The sequence below is a fragment of the Phodopus roborovskii genome, unplaced genomic scaffold (genome assembly GCF_943737965.1).
Source record: "Phodopus roborovskii unplaced genomic scaffold, PHOROB, whole genome shotgun sequence".
Lineage (NCBI taxonomy): Eukaryota > Metazoa > Chordata > Mammalia > Rodentia > Cricetidae > Phodopus > Phodopus roborovskii.
This window is the reverse complement of record NW_026126647.1, coordinates 48,496-72,046: the sequence shown is the minus strand read 5'-3', so window position 1 is coordinate 72,046 and position 23,551 is coordinate 48,496. Positions and strand designations below refer to the sequence as shown.

Sequence of the window (23,551 nt, the reverse complement as noted above, 5' to 3'; positions counted from 1 at the left end):
GGTTTTAAAGAGACTGAGTTGGGGGAAAAGCTTTCATGGCATGGTGATTGTTTAAAATGTATGTTTCCTTTTCCGCAGGACTTCCAACAGCAGTCAGACACTGTCACCCTGCCATACTATGGAGCCATGTTCATCAGATGAATTCTTTCAAGCCCTTAACCATGCAGAGCAAACATTTAAGAAAATGGAAAACTACTTGAGACATAAGCAACTGTGTGATGTCATTTTAGTTGCTGGCGATCGTAGGATTCCAGCTCACAGGTAATTAATGTTTTGTAAATCTCTGTCCATGTGAAATATTCCCTAGGTAAATTATTACATGTGGTGAGATGTACCTTGTTACCCCTTAGGCTTCGTGGAGGCGATCCATCTCATAGAGTATCTATAAGAACACTGCATGTGAGATTCCTAAACTCCCATGCCCCTGTTTTCCTTTGCAGAAACACAGGCATTAGCCTCATATTAGTCAATATTTTTTGCTGTGGATACCAGCTATAGTAATCAATTTCCCTGAACATTAAATGCTCATTAAATGCTTTAAATAAACTTGATGGAAATTAGAGTTTGTGGATAGCCAGAAGCAAAACATCTCACAGAATAGAGTTCACAAAATATTTACAGTTTTTCTTTTTAACGCTGTGGACTGAACCCAGGCCTGTATGCTAAGCAGTGTACCATTTAGGTACACTTCTGCCCCTTAGCAAGTTTTAAAACACCAGTGTGTTCCCTAATTTTGTTTGTTGACCTCTACGAACTATGAAAAATGATAGTGGCAGTGGGGATCCTTTAACACAAATGACATATTTCTTAAGGTAAAAAGAAAGAAAAATGTTTAAGAAAGAAAAGTAATTAATTTTCTTCTGATAATTTATATTTGTTCAGTTAGTCATTGTTAATCACCATATACTAATTAACAATAATTAACATTGTGTAAAAATTAGAAAGAAGGAACTTGGATTTATGACTGTCAATTAGCATATATTTACTGACAAATTCCTGTGATGAAAAGCCTGTGTTATAAACATGGTTTCTTGGAGATGAGATCTCAACATGAATTTCCCAAAGACATCTATCTCATAGTGGCTCTGAAACCGAGCTCATCAGCTCAGCCAGGGCATGTACTGATACCACCACTCACACAGATGACCCCACGGGTACTCTGCTCCCTCCTCCCCTGCATTGAAAAGCTTTCAGCCACCCTCCAGGTCACTGAGTTCAAAGCCAAAGTACATTTGGCAACCTGTGCAACTCACTTGCCATTGCCCCTCTGGTACAGTGGGCAGGAGCCTCACAGAGCCCTCTTGGGTGCCTGTGCACTACCGTGAGCCCCTTCTGCCAGTGACTGAGGCAATGACTATTCCTTCTGTGCCAATCCTATCCCAGGCATCTCCAGGACAAAAGTCTTCACCTCCCTCAATAATGATAATAATAATAATAATGAATTTTAAGCAACAGGTATTTGCCCAAGTGACACCATCTATCTTTGTCCTACTTTTTATCCTATAGTACTCACCACCTTTTAATTAACTATACCAGATGGTGACAAAAGAACAAGAGTATTAAAAGTTTGAAATATCATAAAATTTGCTAACACCATTTTCAAGTATGTTATACACATTCACTTCTGCCCCAAATGGTTTTGGTTATTTTCAAGATTGGCAAAAAGAAGAATAACTGTTACTTTTTTCTTTTCATATCTATATATATATCTAGTCAACACCAAGTACTTACAGCTTTTTTTTTTTTTTTTTTTAAGATGTCATAAAATGGTGTTTGCATAGAAAAATTGTTTACCTCAGCGGGAGATTTTCAGTAATGATAATTTATTATTCAAAAGGAGGAAGTAGAACATAAAAGGTTTTGTCAAATATAGGCTACATTTCCCAGTACCATGGACTCCTGTGAGTGCCAAATGAAAAAGGAAGAGAATGCATTTATTAATGAAGACCCAGCTTTAATGTGCTCATTGATTGCTTTTCCAATGTATCCTCAGACTGGTGCTGTCCTCCGTCTCAGATTATTTCGCTGCTATGTTTACTAATGATGTCAGGGAGGCAAGGCAAGAAGAAATAAAGATGGAAGGTGTAGAGCCGAATTCGTTGTGGTCCTTAATTCAGTATGCATACACAGGTAACAAGTCAGATAGTAAATGGAAACCCTTTAAATTTATGCTGTTATTTGATTTATTTTCCTTTCTCTCGTGAAGCTTGTAAATTAAAGATTTCTTTAACTGTGTGTGTGTGTGTGTGTGTGTGTGTGTGTATGTGTGTATACATGTACATGTGAGTGTAGCAGGTGACCATGGAGAGACTAGAGACATAAAAATTTTATATAAAAATAACATGAGTTGGGTTTGGGGAAATGACTCAGTGGATAAGAGCAGTTGTTTTGCAAACATGAGGACCTGGAGTTCAGATCCCCAGCACCCACATATTGCTGGCTGGCCTGACAAGGTTAAAAAAAACTTTGCCATGTGCAGTGAGATACTCTTTCTTGGAATGGTAAAACGAGGCACTTGATGCCCTCCTCTTCTGCACTCCAGTAGACACACAATCTCTCTCTCTCTCTCTCTCTCTCTCTCTCTCTCTCTCTCTCTCTCTCTCTCTGATGTGTGTGTGTTGTATAATATAGTCAAATTTTTTTCATTTAAAATTTTAGAGTTATTTAATCCTAGATCTTATAAGGTCTATTTAATGTAACATTTCAAAAATAAGCCCTCCTTCCTGTTTTGGTTTTATTTGTTTGTTTGGTTGGTTGGTTTATTGATTTTATTTTGGTTTTTCAACACAGGGTTTTCTGTGTAATAGGCCAGACTGTCCTGGAACTCTCTTTGTAGACCAGGCTGTCCTTGAACTCACAGAAAAACATCTGCCTATACCTCTGGAGTGCTGGGATGAAAAGCCACCATTCCAGCTGCCATTTCTTTTAAGTAGAGGTCACAAAGGGATAAAACTATTAACATTTATTTTTTTTTCTTTTTTGGAATGTTAAGCCTTCTGGGTCTGTAACATGTGTAATAAGCATTTTATTTATAAATCCTGTTGTCAACAACAGTTATTGTATGAAAACAAGATTCATAAAGTTCTGTCATTAATGGCATTTACTCTATTAAGGCCGGCTGGAACTAAAAGAAGATAACATTGAGTGCCTGCTGTCTACAGCATGCCTTCTCCAGCTTTCCCAAGTTGTGGAAGCATGTTGTAAATTTCTAATGAAACAGCTCCACCCGTCCAATTGCCTTGGAATCCGTTCTTTTGCCGATGCTCAAGGCTGCACAGACTTGCATAAAGTGGCCCACAATTACACTATGGTATGTATTTTTTGAAAATCAGAAAGTCGTGTCCTCCTTGTCCCATTTCTTATCTTCAGAAGCGTGTGTACACATGGCTGGTTTCATGTGGTTTTGCCACAAGTTCTGAGGTTCACGTTCATGATGTAGCACTAAGTTGGGAAAGGGAAACAGGCAGGGAGTCTCCTGATCGCCAGTGCTAATGGCAGGTGAGCTGCTTTTAAAAGCAGAATTTCCTAGACATTCCACTGCAGCACGTGGATGAATTTCAGATCTGTCAAGTCACTGGTGGAAACTGGTGACAGCACTAAGATGAACAGCGTAAAGAAGAATGGGAGACCTCCTACTTCAGATGCCTCTGATTACATGCATGAAGTGCTTGCCACCGTGTAGAATAATACTCTTAAGTGTTCAAAATAAATCCGAGGAGGTTCTGATCCAGCAGCCTGAGAGATAATAGACTATGGATTGATGTAGGATAGCAAGGGACTAGGGCATATAGATGATGTCTTGTCAGGAAGCCTCCAGTTTGAACAGTAGAAGGGATCGGGAAGAGGGAGATGGATTTTTAAAGAACGACCCATCTTAACACAAGGGCAATGATTAAAGTGTTGCCTTAAATCTACAATGAGGGCAGCATAGAATGTGACCATTCCTGTACATCAGTTTAGTTATTCAAATCCACACTTAAGTTTGTCTTGGAACAGATTCATGGTGCTTTAGCAGTTTTGAAAAAAGCTATGAATTTTTTTTCTTAACAGAAGCACAAATACAAAACCACATAGTTGTGATAAGACTTTTCTTCTCTGGTCTCATCCCTTCCGAGGAGGGAATCCTCTTTATTATTGTCATAGGGCATCCGGAGAAAACAGAACAGCAGCACAACAATATGCAGTGTGAGCTAAAAGGTTCTAAGTCCTTTGAATCTGTCCACTTCACCACACTTTGTAGATTTCTTTTCCTTATGTGTATGACTATATTGCCTACATGGATGTCTGTGCACCACTTGCATGCCTAGTGCCTGTGAAGACCAGAAGTTGGATTTCCTGGAACTGGAGTTACAGACTCCAGTAACGGCCATGAGGGTGCTAGGAATTGAACCTGGGTCCTCTAGAAAAGCAGCCAGTGCTCTTAACTGCAGAGCCATCTCTCCAGCCCCTCATTTTTTATTTTAACTTTATATCTGCAGTTTCAAATACATTCTGGAATAGGATAAGTATAAGTAAATAAAGTAGATCTATGTTTGTTTTCTTCCTAATAAGCTTATAACTTAATATCTTTTCTTTTTGTTAATATTATAATTTTATTACATATATTTATGTGTGAGCAAGTGCACATGTGGGGATCAAAGGACGACTTGCAAGAGTCGGTTCTCTCATTCCACTGTGTGGGTCCCAGGATCAAGCTCAGTGGTCGGGCTTGTGGGCAAGTGCTTTTATCATTGAGCCATCTCTCCAGGCCCAGGGTCTCTTTCTTATGAAGGACTTTTATACATGTGAAAATATTTGTATGCATTTAGGTCATACCATTGTTTACAGTACAGGCATGGTTGCTGCTTTAAGGTTTAGATGCAAATTTAATTGGAATTAGCTGGATGCTTTTAAAGCTATTTTCATAGCCAATTGATTGCAGTAGATTTTTTTTTTTTTTAATGTCAAGGTCATTACTTGACATTACTTAGTTTCAACAGAGAAATGCGATGGAACTCTAATAACAATAAAGTAATTTAGAGGCAGATTGTCTGATTTGAATGTTGCCATGGGAACTGAATAAGAATGTAAAGCAAAATTCAATCTTCAGTTTAAATAAATCTCTCAGTAATTTCATTTGCTTAAAAGCAATTCTGAAGGGGAAAGGGCAGCTTTAGGAACGTCTGGTAGCATGATTCCTGCTTGTTTCATAAAAACAGATTGTAAGTCTAAGGCAGGCATAATGCTGGGCGGGTGAATTCTGTCGGTACATAGTGACATGCCAGGCATGCTTAGATATCCTGCATAAGCATGGGCAGGAGTGGGCACAAGCTCCTCGGGATACCGGAGTCTGGAAGCTTTTGTTAGGAATATAGAATGATGTGAATGCGCTGGTGAGGGATGAGGGTAGTCCCGTAGCAGCTGGGACGGGAGGGGAAACAGAGACTGCCGAAAGTTTTATTGAGGGTGGAGAGGGTAAGGAAGTAAGGGAAGAAAAGAGGTACAGAGACACAGAGACAGAGGAGGACAGAAGAGAAGGGAGAAGAATGTGTGGGGTTTTCCTTTTAAAGGGTCCTTTGTACCTGTGTGCAGATGACGTAATGATTTAGCAGCCATAGAACCCTGGGCTGACCAGGGTACTGCCTGTGTGCATTCTGCCAGGTGACGGGGGCAGGCCAGCATAGTGCCTGAATCCTTACAGCTTCTTTTCCGTTCCTCCACTGCTACTGAGCATGACCTGGAAGAACATTCTAGATTAGTTGATCATTACAACTACTTAATGCCGTTAGAGTTTTTATTAAGCAAACACGAACATTTGCTTTTTCAATTCTAAATGTGATTTTTCAGTCTAGAAAATTTATTTTAAAAAGTCATCGAATTCTTCTAAAATAGCTACTTTAAATCTAACCCATGCTTTTGGAAAGAACTTTGTGTTTAGACTTGTGCCAATAGTATTATATAATCTATTGAAAAGCTCAATTTTGGGATAATGTAAATTATACTATAGTGGAAAGGGCTTTTCTCTGAAATAGATACAGTAACAGTTCTTCAAGTAGCCCCCTCTTACTGATTAAATGCAGCTGATACCCTTGAAAAGTAGAACAGCAGCCACATTAGTATAAATGGAAGTTTGTCTCCCGTCCACCAGTTCCAGAATAAACACTCAGAGGCTTAATATTAATTATAATTGTTTGACCAATGGCTCAGGCATATTACTGACTAGCTCTCACAATTAAATTAACCCATTTCTGTTGGTTTATATTTTCCCATGAGGCTCATGGCTTGTTACCTCACATTTTGCTTTTCTGGTAGCTACATAGCATCTCCCTGACTCCGCCTTCTTTATATCTGTATCTTTGTTTGGATTTTCTGCCTGGCTCTATTCTGCCTGGCCATTGGTCAAATCAGCTTTATTCATCAACCAATAAAAGCAACACATATTCATAGAATTGAGAAGGACATCCCATATCACATTAGTGTTGTGCAAATGTGTTGCTTAGCCAATATACCATAGTTATACCCAGTCTGACCTCAAATTCATAGTTCTCCTGCCTCATGTTCCTCTGAGTTGGGATTGCAGGTGTGTGCCATGATGCCTGGCTGTAACATATTGTTAAATGACCAGAAATACATATTTACTTCTCAAGACTCTCACCTAACATTATATATTAAATGTTGTTGCATACAACTATGTGATCTCCAAATTTATATTGCTTGCTTAATAGTTATTGAGTTATATTTGTCTATTTTACTTTGAAAAAATAATGATAAAAGGAGCATCAATAGGTGGCTGGCGTTGTTTCCCATTGTGCAAAGTATTTATTAAGGATCAAAATGACACGTGGGGTAAATGGGCTGAGGGTTTCACAGTGCTGGGAGTTGAACCTCAGGTCTCATGCCAGGCAAGCATTTCACTGCCAACCTACAGCCCCAGCCTAGTTTTGATAATTCTTGGCTCTTGCTGTGTGTTCCCAAATCATCTTACAATGTCAGTCTGCAACTGAGTAGAACAGTTTGCTTGAAGCCATTCCAGCACTGAGATTTTATTAAAATATGTTCCTGAAAATGATAATCAATCACATAAAGTAGATTCACTTTGGTGTCTTTTAACAAATCATGATGAATTGGAGCAATTGAATTTAGTTAATTATTCATGAATGGTTTTCCTCCTAAGAATCTTCTGAAAGAAATGCCATCCCAAGATAGATTTCAGATCAGTATCTCACTTGGGTAACAGGCTAAATGGAAAATATGATTTTAATTTTAACATGGAAGATGGTTATTGATAGGCCTTATCTCTAACTCTAATTTAAGCAACATTAGCTATTTTACTAAAACCCTTTCCAATACATTAGGAAGTATAAGAGAAGCATTACAAGATCACATGTCTGGAGTTTGTATTTATATCCATTATTCATTAAGCCTTACAGACTTCAAAGCAGAGAGAGTGAGATTTCTCTCTCTCAGGGTAGAGAGATGAATCGGCGGTTGTGTACTGCTCTTGCAGAAGACACATATTTAGATAGCTCCCAACTACCCATGACTAGCTTCTGGTCTCTGCAAGCACTGCACCCACACCCAGACACACATGCATTCACACTCCTTCAAAAACAAAAGAAAAGATTTCTCTCTCTCCAGATTACTTAACATTATAAACTAGTTATTTTGCCCCGAGGGCATTTCTAGTGTCTCCTTTCAAATCACAGACAGCTTGATTCTATCATGCACTCAGGATTCCATCATGTATGGTCCCAGGTCCTGATCCTAGTACATGCTATGTTAACAGTTTTGCTTTGGTTCTTTTTGCTAAAAGCAAACTAACTCTGCATAAATCAGATTAAAAGATTGAAGTTTTCTAAAAAGATCTGAAATGCTGAGTGGTCTTCTAAAAGGCATAGGAATGCTTTTGAGCACACATCTATGACCCCAGAAGTAAAGAACCTTGAGTTCAAGGCCAGCCTGGACTATGTGGGTAGACACAGTCTTTAAAACAAAACAGATCAGAACAAAATGTTAATGGCTTCTTTGATTGTTGAATAAGCTTAAAGACAAGTGTTTTGTCATGTCATGTTATAGGACTTTGATCTAGACTATTAGGAAGCGTGGCCAGCCTGGAGGCAATTCCTGGGCCAGCAGCACCTTCACTGCTGCCGAAATTCCTTAAGAACCGAAGCCTGATATTAGTCATCCTCCTTGGTGTTGGCTTCATTTCAGCCTTTCTTGAGAAGCCTCATCAAAACTATTCCATATCTTGAGCAATGCAGTAAATAAATGTCATAGGAGGTCCACTTCACAGTGTAGCAAGCTGACACTGTTTAGTGTGACCTCTGGCTGTCTTTCCTAATGGGTGGCTATAAAACTGTGTCTAAAGTACAAATTATTCCAGAATTCCAGACACTTAATATAAAATATTTAACTTCTTTCATATAAATAGTGATGGATAAATGGAACAATGCAATCCATTTGCTTTTTCCCCTCTAGGAACATTTCATGGAAGTGATCAGAAACCAAGAATTTGTATTACTCCCAGCCAATGAAATTGCAAAGCTCTTGGCCAGTGATGATATGAACATTCCTAATGAGGAGACAATATTGAATGCACTTCTTACTTGGGTCCGGCATGATTTGGAGCAGAGGCGGAAAGATCTCAGTAAACTTTTGGCTTATATTAGGCTACCTCTCCTTGCACCACAGGTAATTTAATTGGCACTCGTCTACAGTGTTTTTCTTTGGCTAGTCTGTCAAAGTAATTTATACATGTATTCATGTGAAATATAGCAGTTAAGAAATATTAAAGTAGCAAAATGCCACTTCTGTTTACAGTTCAGAGGGTCAAGCTATCTAAATTCTATTTATTAAAGACCACTCTTGATTTTGAGTTAGCAATTTTATTGGATTCTACTATCAACCTAACCTACTTAACAGTTTAGGAGTCAAAATTTTAGATCAACTCATTGTCACACGTTGGCTGCTGTTTCCTAGGGTAAATGCTCTGACACTTGAAGCTTTGACTTGTAACTCAGTGTTCACATACCACAACCTCCCCATCTATGAGGCAGAGATGGCATCTTTTCTGATCATGTAGAGATACCTCTTGTCTGATTGTCTCAGGATTACGATGAGAGAAATGCAGTCTTCTAAACAAAATGTGCTATAAATAATGCCATTGTTGCTGAATGAAGAGGCCTCTGGTCAGTGTGTTCAAAGTTGTCAGTCATTACATACTTGTACAATTCTACCTTTGTACAGTTTTCTCTGAAATATATAGGAATTTCCCCAGCATTTTTTTTCCCTGCTTATCTCAGGCATTGAATAGAGAAAGAGACCTTGAATGCAGAGAAGGTGAGAGCTCTTGCTTGGCCTTCTTTCCTTTTTCTTATTATTTATAATGTCACAAATGCTGCCTTGTGTATATTAATTTTGCAAATACTGCATTATTTCTGGCTTCTGTGAGTGAAAGTTACTGTTTGCACTCTACCTAGCAAAATCAAAAGTCACTGCTAAGGCCTCATGCTATACCCTTCCTATTCACAATAGGAACTGCATGAATGGATGGCAACTCAGGAAAAATAACGTAATAAAGGATTTCTCTTGAAATCAGATTTAAAGAGGGCCCTTAAAGCTTTCTTGCTTCCTGACAGATATTCCTTCCTATTCTTTTCTGAGTGAAAGAAAATAAAATATGAAACATCTTAATAGATGTTGGGAAGATCCTGAGTAACCACATAACCTGGAAATGTAATTCAGTTCTGCAGTTGAAAGGCACTTCTCATGACACGCCTCTTGCCAAACTTTAAAACTCCTGTTCCCGTGAACTTAGGAACAGAACGTTCCCCTGAGTCCTTAGAAAGACCAGAGATCATTAAGTCCAACACCTAGGGCACAAGCAAAGCATCCAGCGGAAGCAAGTAAAACCAGATTTTCACAACCACAGAATAACTTGTGCATCTTGCCCTTCTCACTGTGGCTCTGCCTGCCTTTGCTACTTGATTAACATGGAGCTCTTGAGAGTCAGAGCTAGGATTTTAACCCATTCTGTCTATTAAACACACCATGTATAAAATTGCAGGGTTTGGGTTAAAGAGGAAACAGAACACAAGCTAGGTATGGTTATAATGTAGTAAAAAGAGGCTCTGAAGAGATAGGTGAATAAACATGACATGGAAATAATGAATACCGCTCCCCCCCCCACATACACAAATGGTAGGGAACCAGAATAACGTCCTTAAATGTCATGTGATCTACATCTTGTGTTAGCCAAGAAAAGCATGGCAGGGTGTTGGGGGACATGTCCAGGAAAGAGACTGGTATGAGACATATATTATGGGATTTGAAGACACTTACTTGACTGGAACCCAAAAATAAAGAGGGTGGTGTCAAGAAGTGAGCATAGGGAATTAAACGAGATCATGAAGAACCTTTAGTATGCCAAGGAGTTTAGATTTTATCTTAAAAGCAATAAGGAAGGATGGAAATATTTTATAATAGGAATGGCATGACATACTTCTGTTTGGGGGTGACCACTATAAATGCACTACAGAGAATGAATTGGGGTCAACACTAGAAACCCATTAGAAAGGCTGTCAGAACTCAGCCAGGCGAAGAAGACCCTCATGCAGTGTCGGAAAGAGATTACCAGAAACTGACAAAACTTAATGACTGGGTTAGAAGGGCCCACTGTGATCATGTGTTAGAATGAGATTAGTGAAGGTGGTATCATTTGAGACAAAGGATGGAGAGTGAGAGAGATCCCATTTTACCCAATTATTTACCATTACATTGAAGATTTGGATGGTACAATAAACTGAAATAATTGGTGTCTACCCAGAAAATGCTACCAAACTATTGCTATTCAATGATGAGTGGGTGTATCACAGCTAGAACTTAGTGAGTGTGGCAAAGTACCAGACTAAAATACAAGTTACAATAATCATTAGGCTTTTTTTCCTTCTCCAATAAAACATATTTTTTTTAAAATGAAGGTTTAACAGAGTAAAGTGGTAATAAAAATAATTACATATATAAAAATAAATGTAATAAAATGAAGATAAAGACAGTAAAGAAAATCATACAAGTAAAAAGGTATCTTGAACAGAAAGACATAATATCATAAAGGGTATATTATCCTTAATTAATAAAATAATTTTGGTGCAGCTCACACTAAAAAGCCAAGAAAATCAAGACAATAAAAGAGAACTAAATGACTCTTAAATTGACATGGAAAACTAAACCTCAGATATCCAAGAAGAACATGAAACTTGATGAGAGGAGGCTGAAAATGTCAGATTTCAGAGTGTGCTATTAAAGCATTAATAATCTGGTTGTGGCAGCTCCTGCCAATAGTCTCAGCACCTGGAAAGCTAAGGCAGGAGGGCCAGGAGTTCAGAGCCAGCCTGGATGATAGATTGAGTTCAAGGCCAGTCCAAGTGAGTTTCTGCCTCAGAAACAACACAAATAGGGAAGAGCAGGGGATGGTGGACACCTTTAATCCTGGCACTCAGGAGGCAGAAGCACTCATAAACCATCATCATGCCCCCTGCTTATAATTTAATACATGAGAGGCTGAGAAGGAGAATTTGGAGTTCAAGAGTAGCCTGGTCTACATCATTAATCCCAGTCCAACCAGGGCCACAAAAATCATAAAAACAAGCTGACCAATAGAACAAAGCAAAGAGTTAAGAAGTATATCTTGCATGTCTTTGTCATGCATACACTCTGTTCTTTCCTAGTTCCTGGCAGACTTGGAAAACAATGCACTTTTCCGGGATGACATAGAATGTCAGAAACTCATTATGGAAGCAATGAAGTATCATTTATTACCTGAGAGACGACCCATGTTACAGAGTCCTCGAACAAAACCTCGGAAGTCAACTGTTGGGACCTTATTTGCAGTTGGAGGAATGGATTCAACAAAAGGTATTGGATAATCTTTGATCTGGAGGAGCAGAGGTTAATACATGCTACTACCAAGATGCCCCATGGAGAAATGGCTGGTTCAGGGACAAGGACAGGAAAAACATGAGTATGGAAAACAATTCTAGTGTCAGAAAGTATTCAAGAAATGGTAATGGACAAGTCAGAAGATAAAGAAAACATCTTGTTGGTAGGTTCCATTGAGTTTAAAGTTATTTGAGAATCAAAGTAAGTAATTACAGTAAATGCAGATAATGTAAACTCAAAGTCTCCACAAAATCACAGTGATACATGTAAAAGAAAGCTATTTCTTTTAGTAGAGTGCCAACTGGTACAGAAAGGAAGATGAGATTATAAAAAAGTATTTACTTTGTGCTAGGACTCTAGCTTAGTGAGAATATTCACTTCTCATGCCTGATCCACTGGGTTCAATCCCCAGTACTGCCACACACATACATGCATACACATACACACACACACACACACACACACACACACACACACGTACACACACACACATGCATGCATGCACAGGCAGGAAGAGATGGAAAGAAAGATTATCTATTTGGCAGCCACCAAAATATAACAACTCTACTTTGAAAATCAGAAATTCTTGGAGAAGACTTGATACCCAAAATGTTTCAGATATTGAAGCATTTATCTCCCAGCTTGGTTGTTACAAGAGGTAAAATGATGTCATTACAGGTACTGAGAACTGACACACAATACTTAACCAAGTAACAAAAGCTAATGTTGCCAGTGATAAGACCAGACAGCAAGTGCTTTAATAGGGCCACTCCCCAGAAGTCAGCAGTAAAAAGCATCACCTGAATCAGGGAACCAAACTGGGACCTACAGAATACCTTGTTTGTCTATAGACTTAAAAGATGCTGATACCATAAAATATACTTCAAAATTTAGACTTTAGGAGCTGGAGAGATGAAGCAGCCCTTGGTGCCACTGCAGGGAACCAGAGTTTGTTCCCAGCACCCACATCACATGGCTCACAACAATGTGTAACTCAAGCTTCAGGGCATCTGAAACCTTCCGGCCTCCAAAGGCATCCAAACAAGTGTGCATGTACATATACAAAGAGTGACAAATACACACATACATGTAATTTTTAAATATCTAAAGAAAAAAATCCAACTTGATTCCAGATTACAGAACATGGGGGGAAATCAACTATTCTAATATTTTGTTTGTTGTTGCTTTGTTTTGTCACAGAGGTCATGATTGAAACTGATGACAAAATGCTACATAATAGCACTATAAATGTTAATTTCCAGTTGGTTATATTTTAGTTTTTAAAGAAAATGTTTTGTTCTGAAGAAGATAAGCTGAATTATTTATGGCCACAGGGTCATCATTTCTGTGATTTATTTTTAAATAATTGAGAAAAATTCATGCATGCATACATACATTCATACATAGGAAAGAAAGCTAAACACAAACATTTGGGAACCTTGGTGAAGGTGGCTGGCAGTTCTTTGAACCATTCTGGCAACAGATGTTACTAATGGTTGAAGACCATGCATGGTGCCATTGGCAGTCGGTTGTTATGGGAGCTTGCTGTATATTTGGAAGCTCTGCCCATATTCTTAAGCTAACTGGTGCCTGCAGCTCCTGGCAAAAGCTCTCTGACTTCTTTCTATAGATTTCCCAGTCTCTGCCCATTGGACAACTTGTTTATCTAACATGCCAAAACACATTTCTACATACCAAAGATGCTACATTAGATGTTCTTATCACTTCCCTCTGATGGTGGCATTACCATTCACTCAGATGTCCTTTCAAATGTCAGTGTGCCACAGAGGCTTTTCATGACTCTTGGATAGCAGCCTCTTGCCTACTTCCCACATTTATTTTTTTTTAAATGTCATTACTCTGCATTGCATTTTCTGCACCGTATTTGATACATCTACTTATGGTTTCTTTACCTCTTCCTACTCCAGTAAGTAGAAAAGCATGAAGATTTTTCTCATTAGTACATCCATATTAATATTCATATTAATATATCCAAAGAGCCTGCAATAATACTTTGCTGACACTGTGCCCCTAAGTAGTTGTCAAATGCCTTTGTCATATCTTGAAATACTTATATGACTAAAGCTCTTGGTGCATTTGCCACATTTTAATATTTCTTCCATATATAGTAACTTTAAGGAATATAACATTATGAGCCATATGTCAGATTGCTACTTAACTTTAGGTTCATGGATGAAAGACTGTAAATACTATACTGAGCCAGGAGGATGTAGGTCAGTGGTAGAGTGTTTGGCCAATACATGAATGAAAGCTCCTGGGTTCAGTACACAGAAATACACCACACACACACACACACACACACACACACACACACACACACACACACACACACACACACACACCACACACACACACACACACACGTTTTAAGCATATGGCTGTTTTGCCTGCATACAGCTTTGCACCATGAGCATGCAGTGCCTGTGGAAGCCAGAAGAGGGCATTAGATCCTCCCACATCAAGCTAAAGTTACAGAAAGCTGTGAGCCACCATGTGAACATTAGGAATTAAACCCAGGTCCCCTGGAAGATCAGCCAGTGCTCTTAACCACTCTGTCATCTCTCCAGCCACCCAACACACATACAAGCTTAAACATACATATTTGTTTTATTATTTTAGATGTTTAAAATTGGAGTTTCCAGTTTATAACAAAATCCTACTACTTCATAAATTATATATAAAAGAAGACAAGATTCAAGAGGAAAAATAGTTTGAAAATTCATCAATGAAGGAAAATTTTTATTTGATGGAAGGCAATTTTCATTGTATTTTGACTTATTTGATGAAAGATTTTAGTGATTGGAGTGAAGAATCAAGTGAATATAATCTTGATAATTTACACATATGCATAATCTAAGTATATAGGTATATGAATAAAGTATCCTTACTGCCAAATGTTACAAAGAAAGATTATGCAAATCCAAAAATATTTTTTACTACCTGGTGTTTAGAAGCAATTCTGTTTGGTGGTGTAAAATGATCTAAGCTGTAGTAGTACATGCCTTTAATCCCAGCACTTGGGAGGCAGAAGCAGGTGGATCTCTGTGAGTTTGAGGCCAGCCTGATCTACAGAGTGAGTTCCAGGACAGTCAGGTCTACATAGAGAAATCCTGTCTCAAAGACAGGAGGGAAGGAAGGAAGGAAGGAAAGGAAGAAAGAAGGCAGAAAGAGAGGAAAAAAGAAAAAGAATACAAAGATAACAACAACAACAAAAGACTTGTTGTCAATCTTAAAATTGCACTAGGTAAATCTAAACAGTAACTAATAAAAGAGACAGTTTCTGGTTTGGGGAGTTCATCAGCAATAGTGACTCTAATAGTCTAATGATACAACCTGTGGAGTAAGTGTTCACTGTGTAAAGCTAGAACTGGCTGCTGTTAAATTAGCAACTTAAAGAGAGAAAAGGACTCAAATTCTACATAACTGGGAGTTAGGTTTTTTTTTTTTTTTGTTTTTGTTTTGTTTGTTTGTTTGTTTCTTTTACTTGCTTTCCTAAATCTCCACTGGCCCCACACCTTGAAGAGAACAAAGGAGTTCTAGAATTTTCTGAGGTAAACCCTATGGACAGTAACTCCCTTCAGTTCTGGCAGTCTGGTTCCCAAATGACCTTTGTCCTTCCCCCTTTCTGGGGATGGTGCCCTCCCTTGTGTGGGAATCAGCACCATGCACACCATGTTTTCCCCTTCCTCCAGAACATCACATAATAATTGTTTCCTTTATTATCTCTCATGCCAATACATGAATGAAAGCTCCTGGGTTCAGTACACAGAAATACACCACACACGCGCGCGCGCGCGCACACACACACACACACACACACACACACACACACACGTTTTTAAGCTTATGGCTGTTTTGCCTGCATACATCATCAGTTTCCTTCCTCTGAACTAGACCCTGTCCATTACATCTACAAGCCAACCCCACAGTCTCAGAATAACAGGGAGACAAAGCCTTGTTTCATCTGCCTAGGAATCCCTTTCTGCAGAGACCAGACTTCTAAGAACAATCTTCTGTGGAGCTCCCTGCCTGCATTTCTTCATCAGCCACCCAAATAAGGAACTCTCCCAAAAGTTCCCAGTGACCTCCGTGTCGCTAAACCCTATGATTTTTACTTTTTATGTGTTCCTCTCCATGAGTTTGATACTGTTAGCGGAACTAACTGCTGTAAACGTTTGTATCTCTGGCTTCCATGATTCTAAGCTCCCCTGCCTTTCCTTCCACTTCTGAATGTCTTCTCAGCCTCTTTGAATGGAGAGACTTTCCTGTTAGGCGTTTTAATACAGGAGTATATGCCTGGGAGAATAATAGGAGAAAAGGCCATGGAGGTAGGCAATGGCCATACTGCTGAGCTTCGTGGGATAGAATAAAAATGTTACTATCAATGCTAATTAAAAAAAAAAATCTATGTGCTTTGTGGCTAGGGAGATGGCTCTGTTGGTAAAGTGCTTTTCCTTGCGAGCATGAGGACCTGAGTTCAGATCCTCCAGAAACCACATACAGAGCTCGCACACATGTGTAAGCCCAGTGCTGGGGAGGCTGAGACAATTGAATCAACTTTACCTAACCAAAACAGTGAGTTCCAGGTTCAATGAGACACCTCTGGATAAACAAAGTGGAGAGTGAAAGAGGAAGACACCACACATTAACCTCAACGTCGTATGTACACTCAGGCATGTGCACAAGCATGTGTGTGTGTGCGCACATGAATACATATTACTCCACACACAGGAGATAAAATTCTACTTCTGTGTATGTAACATAGTTACATAACTCTCTTCTTACTATTAAGGAGCAACAAGTATTGAGAAGTATGATCTCCGTACCAATATGTGGACTCCTGTAGCAAACATGAATGGGAGAAGGCTGCAATTCGGTGTTGCGGTGTTAGATGACAAACTGTACGTGGTTGGCGGTCGTGATGGACTGAAGACTTTGAACACTGTAGAGTGCTACAACCCCAAAACGAAAACCTGGAGTGTGATGCCCCCTATGTCCACACATAGGCATGGTCTTGGTAAGTGTATTTGCAAACCCACTTAGAAAGCCAGGCTGACACTATATTTTTACCATACCTGGCAGAAAACCAATGGGTGGGCTTAGCTAACATCCATTGCCAAGCATTTCTCATACCTGAAAAGCTGAAACCAGAACACTTACATAAATGTGGCAACAACCGGTACACCAGACAGCACGGGACCTAAGGGAGTTGGCAAAGCATGATGGACTGACAAACCATGCTCTTACATTTGTACTTTGTGTTAGTAGTCTAGTTAAAATACACACTAAAAGTAACATTTTTAGTCTCCATATGTATATGAAAAACAACATTGACAAATGTATATGTATTCTAGTTTTTAAGCAGAAGTGAGTGAATTCACACACACACCAAAATTGAATGTAGTACAGACATTTCATTTTATTTGTTTCTATGTCTGGGTATTTGCCCCCCCCTCTCTCTCTGTGTGTGTGTGTGTGTGTGTGTGTGTGTGTGTGTGTGTGCATGCGTGCATGTGTGCCACTTGTATGTAGTGCAAGGTGGCAGATCTCCAGGAACTAGAATTACAAATGGTTATAAGCTGTCAAATGGCTCCTAGAAATTGAACCCCAGTCCTCTAGAAAAACAGATGCTGTGCTCCTAGCTGCTGAACCATCTCTCCAGCCTCTCTTTCACTCTTGTGAGATCACTCAGTGAGCAGACAATGCTGCCTGTAGTGTATGTCCTTGGCTCTATAGATTCACGGGGTCTGCAGAGTCACACTGTGAAAAAGAAAGAGTCTGTGGTCCTATTATCAACTTATCACAGACTGGAAAAGGTTTAAAACAGCTGCAATCAAGAATCTGATGGGTCGTTGCAAAAGATAGTTGAAGAACAGTGAAAGCAAGTTGAGTTTAGCTTGTGTAGGTTGTACTGTACTCAGTTTAGAACTATGGAGAGCCAGAATAGTGGCTGCCATCAGACTAGCACGCAGAAATGAAAAGAAATACACTTTCTTCATCCTGAAGGAATTGATGATACATGAACAAGGACAAGTGAATTTAGGGAACTCTATTTTCTCTGGGGAAAAAAAGAGAAAGAATTATTAGATAAGAGTGGAAAATTGTAGACATAAAATTGGGGTTTGAAGTGTATATGTATCACCAGTTTTTGCTACAGAACGAACTATGCCAAAACTTAGAAGCCTTTTGTTGTAGTTTTGTTTTGAGACAGGATCTCATAGAATCTAGGCTGGCCTCAAATTCACTATGTAGCTGAGGCTAGCCTTACATTACTGATCCTCCTGCCTCCATCTCTCCAGTGCTGAAACTGCAAGCCCATCCTGCCACAACTGGCTGGAACATAGAAACATAAAGCAGAGACTTATTAATGTAGCCTGTGGGCTTGTGACTTACCTGGTCAGTTTGACTTTAGTTGCTCTGGATGGGCTCTGGAAGTTTGGATAGTCTCTGTTGATTTTCTTTAATCTGTGTGGGATGGTTGGTGGTGTAGGACAGTCTCACTTACATGTATACCATGGCAACATCACAGAGTATCAAAAGCAGTGAGGGAATGTGAGCCCCAGAGCAGATTCTCACATCTCTGTTTGCATTATGCTTACTGACGTTTCACCTGTCAAAAGAAGGCACGGTCAAGCCCGGACTCCTAAGTGAAGCAGTGCATCCCCACGCTTTCCAAGAGGAGCTGCAGGGCAACGCTGTAAAGAGCACAAAGTCAGAGTCTACGGTATTGTCTCACATTATCACAGCTTGGAAAAGGTTGCAATGCATAAAGAATCTGATAGGTCAAAATAGAAGACAGATGTCGAGTAAAGGCTGCCCCCAAAGCTAGCACCCAGAAATGAAAACTGGCTGGGAACAGAGATCGGCATGCTGGGAGATTCAGAAAAATACCAGAGGGCCAGGGGTTCCACAAGATGAGCTTTTATTCCCACCACAAGCCCTTTTTATAAAATCACTATTCTAACCTGGCAGTGGTGTCCACTTTAATCCTAGCACTCGGGAGGCAGTGGCAGATGGATCCCTGTGAGTTCAAGGGTAGCCTGATCTACAGAGTAAGTTCCAGAAGAGTTAAAGCTAAACAGAGAAAACCTGTTTCAAAAGAACAAACAAACCACCATTCTGGGGATCAAACAGGGATATACCTCCATCCTGGAAAATATATTTTAATAATGAATGAAACCTGTAGAATTAGGTTTACCATAAAATCCAGGGCCATTGTAATTAATTTGTATATTCCACCACCAAAGGGAAAGAAACAATTCTAATTTAGAGTAAATCCTTATAGCACATCAAAGTTAATTGCTTCACCAATGTTTCCCCCAAACTACATTTGCTTAGTAGATAAATTTTATTTTTTATTTATTTATTTATTTATTTATTTATTTATTTATTTATTTTTTTGTTGTTGTTTTCAAGACAGGGTTTCTCTGTGTAGCTTTATAAACCAGGCTGGACTCGAACTCACAGAGATCCTCCTGCCTCTGCCTCAAAAGTGCTGGGAATAAAGGTGTGTGCCACCTGGCAGATAATTTTTATATATCTGAATTTACAAGGTAAACTTAATGAAGACATTTTTACATCTCTTTCTGTATGGGAATTACATGAAGACTTAATTTGGAAACGGACTTTCTTGCCAACATTTTCAGACCCAACATTGAAGAGGTTACACAAAATGAACCCTTCTAGGCCCTTAATAAATACTTTGCATATGTAAAACCGGATATATTCTGTAAAATTGGTAATGTGTACAAGCATATACATATACATATATATATGTATGTATGTATGTATAGTGTGTGTGTGTGTATATAAAACAAGTGAAATACTAGTTGTTTTAGGTCACATGTAAGTGATGGCTATTTTATCTGACTTGGCCGTGATTGCTAAGTTTGAATTACAGAGATGTTTTTGGCCATGATCATGTCATACCTCCTCAAGATCGTCTACTTAGCCACATGTGCTGATGCACACCTGTAATTCCAACACTTGGCTCTTGGGAAGCAAAGGAAGGAAAATCATTAGCTTGAGAGCAGCCTAGTTTTCATAATGAGATCCTGTGTCAAAAAACAAGGACACACAAACAAACAAATCCTTGACTGACTCATCACACATTCATAATAAAATCTCAAGTCCTAATACGGGATAAGATCAAATGCATTTTCTGACTCTCTCATCTTCTGTCCTCTCCCCTTCAGTTATGTGCTCAGCCAAATAGACATAGTTGGTACCCCAGCCATGTTAAGCACCCCTCAGTCCTTCACATGCTGTTACTGTGTCTCACTTCTTCTCCTGTACATGTTCTTCTACTCACGTGTCATCTCATCGTGCTGGTCTTCCTGGCTCTCTCTACCCTTAATTTCATTGCTCCATTGTTTAAATTGGCATGTGCCTGATGTGAATGTCGCATCTGTCTCCTGGGACAAGGGCCCAGCCCTTACCTCTGTGTTCTGTGGAGTGCCTGTAACTTAGTGAAAGCGTAAGAGGTGTTTGCTGAATAAATTAACAAATGGCTCTGACTCTGTTCCCTGATGGTGACACCAATAGGCCATGGTAATGAACAGCTACCAGGAATCTGAGGTACTAGAGGGGAGAGTGAAAGCACTGAGTGTTGAAGGATGTTTTAATGATAGCAGTGTGTGCCAATCTGGCAGTCAAAATACTGTCTCTAAATTTCAGGAAAAGAATTGGAGTGCTGTCTCAGAAGACCCTTGAGGAAGACCAGTATCTATAGCCTAAGTGTGTGATTGGTTGCGTTTGAATATTTCACACTTATTGTACTTAAATCTTAATTAAAATATGAGTTTTGAACATATCTCACACCCTTCCCTCTTTCCTGTCCACTTGTAGGTGTGGCTGTATTGGAAGGCCCCATGTACGCAGTAGGAGGGCATGATGGCTGGAGCTATCTGAATACAGTGGAGCGATGGGACCCTCAGGCTCGCCAGTGGAATTTTGTTGCCACGATGTCCACCCCCAGGAGCACAGTAGGTGTGGCAGTACTAAGTGGAAAGTAAGGAGATTTCAAAGTTCTGTTTCAGACACAATAAACACATTTATTATTGTATAGGGGAGTACTTGGAGCAAGCTGACAAATAATAGCCCTAATAGCTCGTTGCTAAGTTGAGCTTTCATTCTAATGTGTAGAAGCCTCACATTTCTAATCTGGAGTGAATAAGTTTTATATAAATGTCCCATATTAAATTGCATAGCAACAATCTGGTGTTTTAAATACCTTTAAATTTTATGCTCTTTTTAAAGTACTGCAGCTGGTTCAGAAGATGGCTGCAGTTAAAGTGCATGCTAAATAAGCATGAGGACAAGAGTTGGGTCCCTAAAACCCATGCAAGTACCAGATGGGTATTGCAGCCCACCTGTCATTTCAGCTTGGAAAGGCAGAGACAGAGTGTCACCAGAGCAAATGGCCTAGCAAGCTGACCATATCCAGGAGCTGTGGGTTTGATTGAAAGACCTGCCTTGGCAAATAAGGTAGAAGAGCCATGGAGGAGGATGATACCTGACATCAACCGCAGGCTCCACATGCACACACATGCACATATATGTGCACCCACAAACCTGTGTGCCCACATACCCAATATGGAAACATGCATGTCTACATATGTGAAAAATGGAAAAATTGATGCATAAATTTAAAAATTGCATCCCTAAAAACTTCTCTCCATCAATTTCTCTGCATGGTCTTTACTTCTGTGCCTCTTCTTTCTTATCCTGGGAGACTAGTGACCTCAGAATGGATTTAAGAAAAGGTGTTTGCTCACCCTTTGCCTGCTGTAAATAAACAGATTTATCCAGGGTCTCACAGCTCTCAATTATATGAGGACTAAATGCAAACCTTTTTAACCCTTTCTTTCACCATAAAATAAATACCTCAATGGTTTTTAATCAATCTCTTTGTTTCATTGCCTTTGTGTAAACACCGAAAAAGGGAAGAGGAAGGTTAAAACAGACCATAAAGGTATTTGTACAATTGTGATATAAGAAAAACAAGATGATGGGTAAAGCGGCACACATCCTTAATCCCCGCACTCAGGAGGTGGAAGTGGAACTCTGAGTTTGAAGCAACTTTGAAGTTGAAGCAAGTTTGTTCTACATAATGGGCTCTAGGCCAGCCAAGACTGCAAAGCCAGACCCTTGCTCAAAAAATAAAAAATTGAAAGTATTAATAAATATTTTTCTATTTATGCCTAAGCTCTTATTTCCTCAGGACCCATTTGTTCTGTGGTATTGTTGTAAGTGCCTCATGGGCAGAAAAATGGAAGTCATTTTTAGATGGATATCATCTAATTGGTAGCATATCTTCTTTCTTTACGTCACATAACTTCAGCAAGCTGTGTCATCAGTGGCACCTTAAGTTCAATGAACTGTCATAGGAATAGCTTTTTTGTGGTGAGCCTGACCACAGCTCTGTTTCCTAGCTATTGTTCCCTCTGTTCTTTTTTTACAGACTTTATGCAGTTGGTGGTCGTGATGGGAGTTCTTGTCTCAAGTCTGTAGAATGCTTTGATCCTCACACTAATAAATGGACACCATGTGCCCAGATGTCAAAAAGGAGAGGCGGCGTAGGAGTGACAACCTGGAACGGACTGCTGTATGCTATTGGAGGACACGATGCTCCCACATCCAACTTGACTTCCAGACTTTCAGACTGTGTGGAGAGGTAATTTCCTGTGAAGGAAAACTAAGAACCAGCAACAAAAAAAAGTTTCTCACATTTCTAGGCAAAGTAACAAGTGTGAACTGAGTATCCATCCCATGCAATGTGGCCTCTATGCAGTTCTGTGGATACTGGGTTCTCTGTTCTGGCTTTTTCACCATCTGCCTCGCACACATTTACATGGGTTGGGACTGAGCACACGATGCATCCATTGAGATAAACAGTTAGTGTAGCTGTTTTGTACTGGACTCTGAACCTTACCACTAAAGCAAAGGAGTTTGATGAATCTCAGAAAGAATGAGTTAGGGGCTGGAAGCCACATATACAATAGCTGGAAAGGAAGGGGACATATCTGACCTATTTCGATGTACAATGAAATATTTGAAAATGAGAAAGTAAAATGGAAAGCTCTTAAGGGCTTCACCAAGTCATCCATAGTGGTTGTATGAAACTCAGCTTTTAAATCGGGTAGAGAACCTACTAGCAGTGAAGATTTGAGTTGCAGGGTAGGTCTTCATATAATGTTTTTATTTAGTTTAAGGATAAGAGAGAATTGAATGCATTGTAGAGGAAGAATCACCAGAAATTGTGTGTGGGCACTTAAAAACAGAAAAGCCTATGGTTCTCATGAAAAATGAAGGCCTACTGTGTGTCCAGAGAGCAGAGTGATGGAAGAGTACCAGGATGGACAGACTAAATGGAGAGGGTCACACAGAGTGCTGGAGCACTAATAACAATTTTAGATTTTAAAGGGGAATATGAGCTGTGCAGTGGTGGTGCATGTCTTTAATCCCAGCACTCAGGAGGCAGACAGATGGATTCCTATGAGTTTGAGGCCAGTCTGGCCTATGTAGTAAGTTCCAGGATAGTCAAGGCTACACATAGAAACCCTGTCTTGAAAAACCAAGGAGAGAGAGGGGAAGGGAAGGGAGGGAGGGA

General features: G+C 39.5%; 1 protein-coding gene across 1 annotated transcript in view; it reads left to right on the top strand.

Moving 5' to 3' along the window:
* Klhl5 (kelch like family member 5) overlaps nt 1-23,551 on the top strand; it is a 38,302-nt gene that overhangs the window by 10,485 nt on the left and 4,266 nt on the right. The window contains exons 2-9 of the mRNA XM_051174032.1: nt 79-261; nt 1,994-2,130; nt 3,114-3,310; nt 8,461-8,673; nt 11,709-11,895; nt 16,733-16,957; nt 20,788-20,950; nt 22,403-22,615. Coding sequence (XP_051029989.1) covers nt 79-261; nt 1,994-2,130; nt 3,114-3,310; nt 8,461-8,673; nt 11,709-11,895; nt 16,733-16,957; nt 20,788-20,950; nt 22,403-22,615 — 1,518 coding nt within the window. The remainder of the gene's footprint in view (nt 1-78; nt 262-1,993; nt 2,131-3,113; nt 3,311-8,460; nt 8,674-11,708; nt 11,896-16,732; nt 16,958-20,787; nt 20,951-22,402; nt 22,616-23,551) is intronic.